At 45.6% G+C, this 12,953-nt stretch overlaps 1 protein-coding gene across 2 annotated transcripts in view; it reads left to right on the top strand.

The window, feature by feature from the left end:
• The window catches only part of ARID5B (AT-rich interaction domain 5B), a 407,941-nt gene that overhangs the window by 290,090 nt on the left and 104,898 nt on the right, over positions 1-12,953 (top strand). Inside the window, exon 1 of one of the 2 annotated variants that reach the window (XM_069240916.1) lies at positions 11,732-11,877. The exons of the other annotated variant lie outside the window; for it this stretch is intronic. Within the exon in view, the coding sequence (XP_069097017.1) occupies positions 11,874-11,877 (4 nt within the window). The 5' untranslated portion in view covers positions 11,732-11,873. Of the gene's footprint in view, positions 1-11,731; positions 11,878-12,953 lie in introns of those variants that run through there. 2 annotated transcript variants of the gene reach the window in all.

The raw sequence follows: 12,953 nt of genomic DNA, 5'->3' as shown, positions 1-12,953 counted from the left end.
AATGAAGGTCCATTAATGGCCTTAAAATTTAAAAATGACCATCACTGAGAAATGTTATATGCCCCTTAGGACTTTATTAACTTCTATTCTAAAATGTGTTCTCTCATGCATTCACTGTGTTGTTGATTCCAACCTTTTAAGATAGTAATAAAACTGTGTTACACAGAAAGAATATCTGGTTGGACAATGATCATTGCTTTTGAAAAGTAATGCTATTCCTCTCACAGCAATTATTCAATCAATGTCTCCACTGTTAATGAAAGAAAGATTGTATAGCCTTTAGATACCTCACTCAAGGTGAGTTTGTATGTGTGTGTGTGCGTGTGTGTGTATGTATATACACACACACACACAGAAAACAAAGGGTAAAGTCATCACTTTAGTTATAGTTAGGTGAAAATTACAGTTCCAACTTAAGATTTAAAACGAAAAACAAAACATTGAAATTATTACAAGTTATTTCTAGTAACTAACTGACCAAACTATAGCTACTCAGCGGTGACCGCCACTAGACAATACATATATATATTTACCTATTGGCAGTCATAGTTAGGTCCTAATTCTCATAGACGAAGCATTTTTTGTTTTGCCAATAAAGTTGGTGGCCTTTGATGAATCTTCACAAAATTTTCAAAACGCATATGCTTTTTAAGTCAGCTGGGGTGAAAGTTTCGGGGTGATCTGTGAAGCGGGGGCAAAAAAAGGAGGTCCCAAAACTCGTTTGCCCCATGCAGTTACACCAAATTTGGCAGAAAGGTAGATGTTGGGCCAGAAAGATCTCTTTGGTGTAAATCTGTTCAGTAGATTTTGAGATATTTACATATATAGATATATATATATATATATATATATATATATATATATATATATATATATGCCTAACGATGAGGATCCTCCGCGGATCTGACAGATCCCATTCTTAGATCTGATTGCCTGCCAACATTTCAACCAGGAAGTGTTGGCGGTCATTTTGGGACTCGGAGTGGTCCGAGTCGCAAAACAAAAGTTAAAAAAGAAGAAGGGAGCAGGATGTTAATACCTTGACCCTTTAGGCATGGTGGTGAGGGTCCCCAAGAGATCCTCCCGGGGACAAAAAGCTTTTTTTTTTAAAACAAATCCACTGCATCATTTGTAGAGGATCCGTGAATCCCAGTGAAATTTTTAAAAAAACATGAGTGGTCTCCTGCGCTTATCTAACCTGGGCCCTCAGGTGGGCCAGGTACCAGGGGCAATTATAAAATAATATTTTGGGAAGGGAGCCATCCTTGGCCACGGAGACCGCCACCTCACCGGGGCAGGCCAAAAACATATGTGGTGGATTGGGGCGTGCAGCCCTCCTCCAGAGGCTGTTTACGGCCCCGGGGACCATCACTTCCCCAGGGCAGGGCCGTAGAATTAAGAAGCTGGCTGCATGGACCCCCTCATGTGCACAATAGTGCCCCGGGGACCATCACCTTCTGGGGCAACAGAAAGATTTCTTAAGAGGCTGGTCCTAAAAATACAAAGGAAGAGGGCCGAGCGACCCCTCTCCTGGAGCCCTTAATGGCCCTGGTGACCGCCACCCCCTAGGACCGGCTCTCTATGTCCCAGGGTGCCCACCATCGGGACATAGTTGGTTGCTATCACTTGGCGAGAGCTATGACAGCTCTCGCCAAGTGAAAGCAAACTGTATGTCCGCTCCCAGAGGGTGGGAGCAGGAAGATTGCTCCTGCTCGCTTGGTGCAGACTTTTCATCCATTTTCCTAGATGAAACACTTGCTCCTACACGCAGGGAGTGGCATTTCTTGCTGCTCCCTGGATGTGGGAGCCATGGATCAGCGGAGGATTTAAGGCTCCCCCACAGTCCACAAATTTACACAGTGGGTGCCCTTGGTGGGGCCAAGGCACCCAGGAACAAATGACCAGGCCATGGGGATGGGGCTTTCAGGCCAAATTTGGCCCAGGAAAGGAGGCCACTTGGGCCCTATTACCTATTATGAATTGGCTGGGGAATGAGGTCCCCAGAGGCAAACGTGGACCAAGGAGGGGGCCATGAGGCCCCATCCCCTTCCAGTAATTGGTGGGTACCTGGGGGATGGGGTCTCCGGGGCCAAAGTCAGCCCGGAAAGGGAGGGGCTGCGTGCACTTATTTTTTCATTTTTAGATTGGACGGGTCCCGGGGGATGGGGTCCCCAGGACCAAGTTAGGCCCAGGAAGGGGGGCCATGCACTTCACTCATTTTTTACAAATAGGCTGGTCCCTGGGGCCACAATTGGCCCAAGAAGGGGGTTCACTTGGCCAACCCTGCCCTGTCACAAATTGGCCCAGGAATGAGGTCCCCATGGCCAGAATTGGCCCAGGGAGCTGGTCCATGTGACCCCCCCTTCCCCTTTCACAAATTGGCTGGGCACTGGGGATGGGATCCCCATGCCCTAATTGGCCCTGGAAGGGAGTTCATTCGCTCCCCTTCCCCTTTCACAAATTGGCTAGGCCCCATGGTATGGGGTCGTCTGGTCCAAAATTGGCCCAAGAAGGGGGCTGCCGTGGCCCCTTTTCCTTTTAGTTATGTGGCATTGGGTGCCTACGGGGGGTTGGCCACAGGGCCTGACTGCAGGCCAAGCACTGCGGCCAACCCCTGCTGTGCACTTATGGGGGATTGGCTGCCCGGCTGCAGGCCAGGCCCTGCAACAAACCCCAACCGCAGATGGCCAATGGCTGTGCGTGGGTGGGGTTGGGCCCGGCCCTGTGTTCGGCCCCTCCCCTGCACGGATAAAGACCATAGGCGGGAAGGTTGGATTAAAATAAGGTAATTTAATATAACTAAACATTAAAAAACCCTAGAAATTCACTGAAAAAAACAAAGGTTGCAGGGACATAATAGTTAGGAAATCAAATTTAAAAAACCTTATAAATTCACTAACAGACCAAGGGTTAGAGGGACGTTATAGGTATGTTCAGATTTTACATGCACAAAACCATAGAGGTTAAACGCTGATAGTTATACTTATCTCAAGATAGTAGGTAATATTATATATATATTTCTTATTCTCTACCTAGGACAAGTTCATGTTATTTATTTACTATCTGTTTTGTATACGAAGTGTAGTGGAGAAGTGGAGAAAAGAGGAACCTCTGACTGCGATGTTCACTGTTGTAAATCCGATTAATGTGTCCCTTATCTAACAAATTAATTCTTAAATAGCTGTCGGTGATTTGGATTAGAAAGCTCAGTTTGTAATATCGTTGCTCATTAGTTGTATTAGGATGAGTCTAGAATAGCCACATCTAAAATGATGTATTACTTTCAACCAGTAATGGCAGAGTACTTTAAAAGATACAGGTCAATTAAAGGTACTCATCTCTTCTTTAATACTAGAGATTTGTGAATTAGGTAATTTGTCCTTTTTTCCAGAAACTTGTCAGTTTAGTGAAGAGATGGAAAATGAAATCAATAGATTAAATTATTTATAGACACTGGAGAAAATGTTACAAATGTTTTTATTAAGGAAGACAGCACAGTTATTCTGTACAGTGTACAACAAAAGAATCACTCAATTTCAGTATCCTGCCAACTTTTACTGCATTAGCATCTCACTGGCAACAAATCATGGAAAATATACCTTTATAAGATCACTTTCTTAAGGTAAATAAAACACTCCCACCCAAAAAAGTATCAAGGCAGAAAAAAGGGGAGTCATGCCTGGGTGTCACAGCTTTGTAACAAGCTCTAGCAAAATGTCAGTGCCTTGTCTAACATTACAGTAATGCAATCAACATAAGGTATTTGCCAAATACCCGACCTGACCTTTAAGCAGAATAAGAGATGAGACCAGTTCCTGAAAAAGAGTTTAATCTCAAGCCTCCACACCATTTTCTTAGTGATTAGAAAGTCTCTAGTAGCTTCAGTCTGTGTGAAAAGGAAAATCTTCTCCCCATCACTAAACCTTAGCCATGTCTGGAACAACAGGAGGCCTCCATACCCTACATGGCCATCATGTGTTGCAATCCTTGTCTCCACCTAAGGCTTAGGGGTTAGAGTCTGGGAAGATGTGCACTGTAGTGTATCCAGTTTTTAATTATTGTTTTCTGTCTGTGATACTAGAAGATGTGGTTCTGAGTCTCCAATTTCACCCACTACAGTCTCTAGGCAGCCATCTTCAGACTACTGTTGTGTAAGCACATTGAATTCTTCAGAATGTGTGACTTCTCAAAGAGTTGAAAAAGCAGTAGCTGTAGAAACGGTTGCTCCTATTTTTGAGCTCATCACATTTTTAATGAAGAGGGTAGCTTCAGAATTCTAACCCTCGCTGATCTAATCTAATTTTCTAGGCGCTTGGGCCCGTATTTATACTCCGTTTGCGCCGAATTTGCGTCGTTTTTTTTCGACGCAAATTCGGCGCAAAACTAACGCCATATTTATACTTTGGCGTTAGACGCGTCTAGCGCCAAAGTATTGGCAAAGAGCGTCATTTTTTAGCGTGAACGCCTTCCTTGCGTTAATGAGATGCAAGGAAGGCGTTCCCGTCTAAAAAAATGACGGCGACGCAAATGCGTCGTATTTATACTCCCGGGCAAAAATCACGCCCGGGAGGTGGCGGGTCAAAAAACCCCGCATTTGCGCCACATTTTAACGCCTGGGTCAGGGTAGGCGTTAAGGGGCCTGTGGGCTCAAAATGAGCCCACAGGTGCCCTCCCCTGCCCCCAGGGACCCCCCCTGCCACCCCTGCCCACCCCAGGAGGACACCCAAGGATGGAGGGACCCACCCCAGGGACATTCAGGTAAGTTCACGTAAGTATAATTTTTGTTATTTTTCAATTTTTTTTGGATGGCATAGGGGGGCCTTATTTGTGCCCCCCTACATGCCACTATGCCCAATGACCATGCCCAGGGGACAGAAGTCCCCTGGGCATGGCCATTGGGCAAGGGGGCATGACTCCTGTCTTTACTAAGACAGGAGTCATTTAAATGGCGTCTGGGCGTCGAAAAAATGGCGCTAATCGGGTTAAGACGATTTTTTAGCGTCAACCCGACTTGCGCCATTTTAAGACGCCCTAGCGCCATTTTCCCCCTACGCCGGCGCTGCCTGGTCTACGTGGTTTTTTTCCACGCACACCAGGCAGCGCCGGTCTGCTTGCGCCGGCTAACGCCATTCCATAAATACGGCGCCGCATGGCGCTTCGGAATGGCGTTAGACGGCGCAAAATTTTTTGACGCTAAACTGCGTTAGCGCAGTTTAGCGTCAAAAAGTATAAATACGGGCCTTGATCTTCTATCTGAGACAGACCAGAGGGAGATATGCACTTTTCTCAAAGACATGGCCCTTCGGACGTTCATCTCTTTTTTAGGCCGCCTTTTCCTGCTCTCCATCATTACGATCTAATGCCCCACATTGTTGTTTTGGCCATTTTGATTTTCATGATTTCTAATGACACCTCCATCACTAACATTTTATCCTCAACCCTTTTAGAGGCGTCTTACAACTCTCTCAAAATCACCATAATGAGTCACACTCCTTGGCGGGGACCAGCCAATGGGCTTCTTTCAATGTTAAATTTAGCAGTAAAATTGTCAGACGTGTCTTTAGTGAAACATCTGTAGTCCTTACTTGCGGAATCATGTCTTGGGTCTCCTGCTGACATTGGGGAGCAGTGTTCTTCACAATGAGAGGCTCATACTGCTGGATATCAGTACAAAGCGCACCTCCACCTCACTGCCTCCCCATTGCTCACAGTCAGCTTAGTCTCCATTCCAATTCCAATGTGCCACCAGCACCTCAAGGCCTTAGTGCTCCCCTACACGCGTCTTCCAGGAGCCAACGGCATAGCAAGGGTGCCATGGGCCCAGGTGCCCCTTTTACTGCTGGGCGGCTAGTAAAATACAAGAAAGAGGATTCAGTGGGCCAAGTGCCACTGCTCTTGCTGCACTATTAGTAGCCACTCCCCAGCCTGGGGCCTCCACTTCATCCCACTGACCAAGGAAAACTCGTGGTAAATGAGTGCCTAGCACCATCCTCCCTTAACGAGGGCAGCGGCTGTATGCAGGGAGTGTCACTATCTTGAGGTCTGCGATGGGCCACTACTCCAGTACTGTACTCGGGTGGCAGGGAGCCTCTGAACCAGCAGACCTTCTCAACAGGCAGGCCTCATCCGCTGCTTGTCGCGTCCCACCCCATCTCGCACTCTGAGCATCAGGAACCAGTCCAGATACAGGAACTACACTGGAGCCACCAACTAGGGGACCTGGCCATCTCGGAGCCCAGCAAGATACGTCCTCTGATGAGCTATTTTAGAGGGCTGCATATTTAGAGTGTCACGAGAATTATCCCTGCTAAAGATATAAAGAAGAGCAAACTTCTGCATTTTTAACAGCTTTATTTATTAACATTTTCAATTTGCGGGGACGGGTTACGCCATGTTGAAGACAGTCGCATCACAGATAAAAATAAGTTTGTACCATTCGTAAACAGTCACGTCCCCATGAAATGAAACATATCAAGCAGCAGGTATGAAATTGTTACTCTAGGTCTGTGTGCATAAAAATAAAATCGAAAGATTAAGCCGCATTTACTGCAAAGCTACTCCGGGAAGAAGATATATCAAACAAATTAAACTGATGGATATTGTTTGGCAGATCAGGTGGGACCTCAGGCTTGCAGTCGATTTGTCTTAGTGTACGTTTTAAATATCAACCACATTTTCACAAATGTCGGCTTTTTTTTATAAAGTATGAAAGTTGATAGCATTTACATTGCTTACAGTTTGCACTTTTTTACCCACTATTTTTCCACCAAAAGGGTGGTTTGGCTCTGCCAGATGTGTGCTATATTGAGTCTGGAAGCCAACAATAAATGCGTTTTAAGCTTCCCCAAGAACGTGATGATTGGCTAAAAGCTGTCATCACCCGGGGCCCTGAAGATTGTGATGGAAGTCTGGCGGACGGCCCATCCCCTTGACTGACTGGATGCGTGATAAAATGTCTGCCCAATATCTCAGTGAATGAATGCAGAACCACCCATCTACCATGGTCTCGGATATCCCCTCCAGCACCGATCAGAGCCGCCAAACTTTATTGTATATGCATTTTCATTTTCTTGGGTGACATTTGAAAAGTTTGTAGCTCTAGACCATATGTTTATACAAGTGCCTTCCGGTACATGTTCTGTGTGTATTATTAATCTTTAAAAAAGTTACAAAGAAAGATGTGGCTTGCTTGTGAGCGTATTTAGTTGCTTATGTCACATGATGACCCTTATTGTGGGGATTAAATAATTGGGTGAATTACCAAAACAACCAGCTCTCTGTGATTTCCTAAAGGACAACAAGGAGTGTCTCGTCCAAACGTGACATGAAAGGTGATTCCAAAGCACCGGTCCCAGCCCAATAACCTCCTAACACCATGTGACTCGCATTTCGCAAGGGACTTCTGGCAAGATCTCCAGAGCAAAGGAGCCTGTTAGCTGATGCCATGAAATCCACTTTACAAGGTAACGCGGTGCAAACCATTGAGGCACTTGGATCTCAAGTTCAGAATCTTACAGTTCACTCTGGCCTCCACTGTAACCAGCGTAAAGCCTTTCTTAGCTGCAAGACAGCATCCCGCCTCCCTAAATGTAGGCATCTCTCTCTGCAGCCTGAAATCTGTGGAGTCACGGTTGGCGTCTGGCAGTGGAGTCACGTCAGTTGGCGTCTGGCAGACTATCATAAAATGTGTTCCCATAATCTATTTCGGACTTAATCATGGCGCGCACTACCACTTTGTGGATGTCCTTGGAAATTATTAAGCATAACGTTAAACTGCGTTGAGAGGAAGTTACTTAAATCATTAACGTTGTCACAGAAGGGCAGTTCAGTGAATCATGTCACAATACATCTCAAAATCAAAACAGTCCTCATGAAACAAATCAACATTCTAGAACGCCTATTTTTGTTATTATTAGGGATACAGGACTAACTAAGGATAACTTTTTTCTGCACTCTGGATAGCCTCCTTAAAGACGGTCTTCATTCATATCGATGTACATGTGTCAACAAAAGGTACTTGTGATAATGGAGATGGAATCCAGCTTTGCGGGAAGTCAAACATGTCCTTATGAAATGCCTTGAAAATGTTTGCCTTTTTGGAATGTTTCAGCAAAGTCTTCCCAAGATTGTGTTTATTTAAATGTTCCGTTTCTTAAGGAATCGCGGTGGCTGATGTATTAGTCTGCTTAGATCTTACATGGTATTTTTCTATATTCTTGTTCAAGCTTGTTTCTGTTTTAATCGTCGAGTAAGGATTTTAGGAGTAAACACATGCCCAAAATCTATTTTGTTTGCAGAGCTCAGCAAAAACAACAGTGCATGCATCTAACTTAAGAAAAGCTTTTGGATAACCCCAGTGTTGGTTGCTACTGGAAAGACGCATTCTGTGGCTCTGCTAACACCAAAACTCTGCATTTATGGGCTGGATTAGAGAAATTGCCACAATAGCGTAACAGGCATTTACACCCGTTTTTGATGGCAGTTTAGTATTACAGAAGTAGCTACAAAAATATATGTTCCTGGTTTTGTAATACCTAGTGCCTGAGTGCACAAACTGCATCTGAGCTATGCATGGTGGGTTTTCCCTCATTTGCAGTGTGGATAAAACAATGTAAATGAAGTGATGTATTTGCTCATGATCCACATTCAGGGACATCCACAAAGGCTCTTGCCTGCAGGGGTGCACTGAGTGCCTTCCAGGAAGTTATCCAGTAACTCTGTCATCCAGGGGTCCCTTGAGAAGGTGAAAAGAGCGACATACAGACATCTTAACAATCACCCATGGGGAGGCATTGCCTTGTCTCTTTTCGAGGTAGTCTTGTGTGCCATTGCAGACACACCAAATAGTGCAACAACTGTTGTACTAATTACCTGTATCTGTTCAGCACCCTGAAGGCGACCCGTGAGAGTGGCCCAGAGTGCTCCCACCAAGGTGGATGTATTGTTAGCTGTGGCCCGACATAGTTCTGGGGGGGCCAGTGGGACAGAAGGATTGAGAAGCAAGTGTACAGCTGCTAACTTTTTGTGTGCGGCGTGCCTCACATGTGGTCAGTTACTGAGGTAGTGCATGTACTGTTGAAGCATGTGGGTTTGATTGTTGCAGAATTCGAGGATGTACACATTAGTGTAAATTGTTCAATGCACATAATCCAGCCCCTGGTGTTCTAGAAAACGCTGTGTATTAATGTACTCTTTGCAACCCCCAAAATGCATACTATTGCCCTTCATCATTTTTTAATAAAGCTGGGTCCATCACTGAAGGTTCAAGCCAGAGGCATGGCTCTGGCTCAGGTCGAGGTCCTGTTGGTGAACTAAGCTTTCATGTGCCTCCTGCCTGCCACCAACGCTGTAACTTTATACACCAAGAATAAGAGACAAAGCATTAACAATTGATGTAAAACAGGAGAGAGAATAGATGTCCACCCTAGTGGCTGAATTGTTCAATGTGAACCCAGAAAATCTGGATCAGTCCAAGCGTCCCAGGCTGACCAAACTGTTGGTCCTAGGCAAAGATTTCATTTCATTGTGCATTGTTTTGCTTCGTTATCACATATGAGAACATCATGAAATACATGAGTTCAGGATCTGCGCAGTAAAAAAAACTCTCCTGTATTTGATTTAATAAACTATAATCTTATTCCATGTATAAGAAGAATTTATTTCATATATAGAGTGCATGTTTCATCACAGATCATAGGTGCTATATAAATGTAATTGCAATATGATAAGTGACAACTTGCTTGCCTGTCAGTTCACTAAATAGCATTTACATTTGAGTGGGAGGACTTAAATATTTCTAAATTCATGTTTAAAAACAATGATGTAATCTGAAATACTAAGATGAGATGCTTTTACATGCTAAAGAAATACACTTTTTTGAATTTTAAAGAGACTATATATCATATTTTTGTGTGATGTTTGTTGCAACATTTACATGCCAAGGGGCTTACATAATGAGGGGCTTTTCTAGCACTGAGCCAAGCACCTGTTTTATGTACCCGCAGTGCGTGAAGTGAATTCATTTACCTGAATTTGTTTTTAGGTTACTGCTTTATAGACAACACAGATCAGAAACCCTTGCTCACCGTTTCCGAGTTGTACTATCTGAAAATAAAACAATATCTCACAGAAAGCTCGGGCTAAATTAATTCACTTTACACCCTAAAGGTTTTTAAAACAGGTGCTGAGCTCTGCTCTGCCCCAGAAAAGCTCATAATGATCTGGCTCCAGGCGTTTTCAAGGCTCGGCTCGGGCACCAGCTCTTAGAGCCAAGCCAGACCCCTGGCTTGATTCTTAGAGCTAAGCCAGACCCTTAGATTGCCATGCTAATTTGTTTACTCTTTCACTCAGTACTTAGGGGCTCATTTACAAGCCTTTAGCGCTACTGGAGCATCACATTCAGCGTAGCTCCGGGGTCGCTGTGCCCTTTTCCAGATTTACAAGGTGGTGCTAAGCCACTCTGCGTGGCCTAGCGCTGCCTTGTAAATATGCCCGCCTCTCCCCGATGCGTTTTTTTGTGGTAGACGGGCATGCAATGGGTGTTGCTGTGGGCATTTCCACGCAGCACCCATTGCTGTTGACAACTGCCCCGGATTTATGAGAAATTGTAAACCGGAGGCTGCGCCAAAAATTAACGCCACCCCAGGGGTGGAGTTAGAGTTGCACAACGAGAAGAAATACTTTTATTTCTCCTCGTTTTTGCTTTTTCTATGTGTTCTGCATTCTACAACCCACATAGAAAGAGCAAAGCACCATTGATGTTTGTTTATATGCAGGAAGGGACACCTTCATGCACATAAATAATCATTCCCTTCAATGCAGGCGCCCTTGCACTATGTTGCAAGGGTGCCTGCATTGGCGCTAGGCAGCTAATTTTAGTGCCATCGCTAGGGAACACACAGGGGGGCACCATATTGTAAATATGGCGCAGCCCTGCGTTTTTTTATATGTCGGCACTCTGCGCTGACAAATTTGGCACGGCTCCACACTCTGACATATCCTTGTAAATAAAGGCTCTAAGTTTGAGCCAGTGGCCCAGTTATTTTTCCTCATCGGGAATGCCCAAGAGAATGAGAGGGGAAAACAAACAAATAGGAAAGAAGGAGACAGAGATGGAAAACCTACACAATGGGAGGAAGCAGGAACCTGCACGCATGACATAAAGGGGCAGGGTGTGTCTCTTAGTGATTTAAAGAGGAATGAGGTACTTTCCAGACTACACAGCCTTGGTATTCGGCGCGCTGACATGTAATAGAGCAGACCTCGGCTTTCTAATGAGAGCTTCGGGCAACAGCACTCATTCTTTTATAAATTAAATACTGCTCCACTTTTGTTGTTCATTAGTAAGTGTACTGTGTGCATTCCACAAAGAGCACCCACCTGTCGGTGACTGAAGTTTGTTTTTGACTCTATCCACAATTGTAAAGTCATTCAGAATCACTAGAGTGCTGCTGCATCTGCCAACTGTAGTAAAACAGGCACAGCTCCCGCTTTCCGCTTTGATTTTCCACTGCGATACCTCAGCAGGTTGTATTTGGCCCGGCTCCGCTGCCTGATTCACAGTGCTCCGTACCGAGTCCAGGCAGTGTGAGCCGGAGGTCAGAACCGCGGGGCCATTGCAGAGGGATCGCGGACCGCAGCAGCTGGCAGCTCGTCGGCCGCGGCTCTCTGTTTACGTGTGTAATGAGCTGTAGCCAGGGGGAGGGAGGTGAGGGAGCCGCGCGCACACGCAGCAGATTCCCGGCAGCGCCTCTGAGCGTGTCCGCCTCACATCCATCCACACCGAGGCAGGACTTCCGAAAGCGCAGCGGGCACTCATGCCGCGGAGCCCCGGCGAGAAGCGACCTGAATGAGCCGCGCCTATCTCCGAGGGAATGGGTAAATACGTGTTATTTTATACTATATGAGCACAAATTCTGGTGTTTGATAGATGCTCCGGCGACGACTGTGGCAAACTTTAAGGGCACCGGTATGTGATTGTGATGTGGTTTTGATCACCTACTTTCTTGGAAGGGGTCTTCTTTGAGTACGTTTTGTAGGGAGTGCTTCGGAAATGTGTTTTTTTCTAGACACTGTATACAGAAACTGCACTGTAAATGTATGGAGGAAGTTATTGTGAGCGCGTCTCAATAAACGGATGGCGGTGTGAGTGTGCCCTTTCGTTCAATAGTATGTCAGAGGATGATCCGCCAGGGGGACTTTGTAGCTGACCGTTACTGCAGCCGGGTGGGTGGTGCGTGTCCTGGGTGTTTTGGAGCGCGCCCCGCTCAGTGCCCCTTCGCTGTGATGATGCCAGCCTCCGCGGGGCTGTTCGGTGCTGAGAGGTGTGTGTAGCGGGGTGCCCGAGCTCTCGGATCCCGTCTGTTCGATTGTCACTGGACGCCTATCAATAGGGGGGGCCTTCAAACAGTAGGACTGTTACTCCGCAGACTTTTTGTTCCTGTTTGTTAGTGTTTAAACTGTTGGCAGGAAAAGTTTAGCAATTTGGGAACCATTTAAATTTGAGGAGATTGACGAGTTACAGTTTACGCTGACCAGTGGCTACCTCGATGGGTTTCGAGAGCTGGAGGCCGTGACTTATTTCCACTACTCGCAGGGGTTTGAGCAACTAAAGTGGACTTGCTTGTAAGACAGAATAAAATGCGCATTGAACGAGAAATCCCCGTTGCTGAGGACTGTCTGAAGCGCATGCATATGCAACGTATTAAAATGCTTACTTAGCAAGCTGTGAAACAAACAAGGTCAGGATGACATTCCATTACCCTGCTCTTTGGGGGACAAAAATAGAAATCCGCCGTGAGCTGGGGAAGATCTTTTGTCAACATGCTGCATTATTAGCCCCTTATACCTCAGGCACGCACAGAATGTGTTCCCAGCATTGGAAAAGGTGCATGTAATCCAGCTGCGCCCTGTGCAGCCATTTCTGCTACTCAAGTCCCAGACAGTGCCAGTGA

Source organism: Pleurodeles waltl, chromosome 6 (genome assembly GCF_031143425.1).
Source record: "Pleurodeles waltl isolate 20211129_DDA chromosome 6, aPleWal1.hap1.20221129, whole genome shotgun sequence".
Taxonomy (NCBI): Eukaryota; Metazoa; Chordata; class Amphibia; order Caudata; family Salamandridae; genus Pleurodeles; species Pleurodeles waltl.
Note: the sequence above shows the minus strand (reverse complement) of the source record. Positions and strands in the feature narration are given on the sequence as shown.